Raw genomic sequence first — 258 nt, forward strand, 5'->3', positions numbered from 1 at the left:
GTCGGCTACCCGGGGACCGACATCAGCATCATCGTGCGGGACGCCCTGATGCAGCCCGTCCGCAAGGTGCAGTCGGCCACGCACTTCAAGAAGGTGAGGGGGAGGGCCGTGCCCAGCCTGGGGGGTGTGTGTGTCTGTGGGGGTGTCTGTCTGTCCACCCCTGGGTGGGTGTTGGTGCAGTGGTCCCTGTCCTCCCCCCCCCGTGAGCGTTGTGCTGCCTGGCTGTGCCGCAGGTCCGCGGTCCCTCCCGCAGCCCCC

At 69.8% G+C, this 258-nt stretch overlaps 1 protein-coding gene across 1 annotated transcript in view; it reads left to right on the forward strand.

Annotated features, from left to right (window-relative positions):
- VPS4A (vacuolar protein sorting 4 homolog A) overlaps nucleotides 1–258 on the forward strand; it is a 13,514-nt gene that overhangs the window by 12,362 nt on the left and 894 nt on the right. Inside the window, exons 8-9 of the mRNA XM_035898032.1 lie at nucleotides 2–93; nucleotides 234–252. Of these exons, the coding sequence (XP_035753925.1) occupies nucleotides 2–93; nucleotides 234–252 (111 nt within the window). The remainder of the gene's footprint in view (nucleotide 1; nucleotides 94–233; nucleotides 253–258) is intronic.

This window comes from Egretta garzetta, unplaced genomic scaffold (genome assembly GCF_000687185.1).
Source record: "Egretta garzetta isolate BGI_Z169 unplaced genomic scaffold, ASM68718v1 scaffold67, whole genome shotgun sequence".
NCBI lineage: Eukaryota > Metazoa > Chordata > Aves > Pelecaniformes > Ardeidae > Egretta > Egretta garzetta.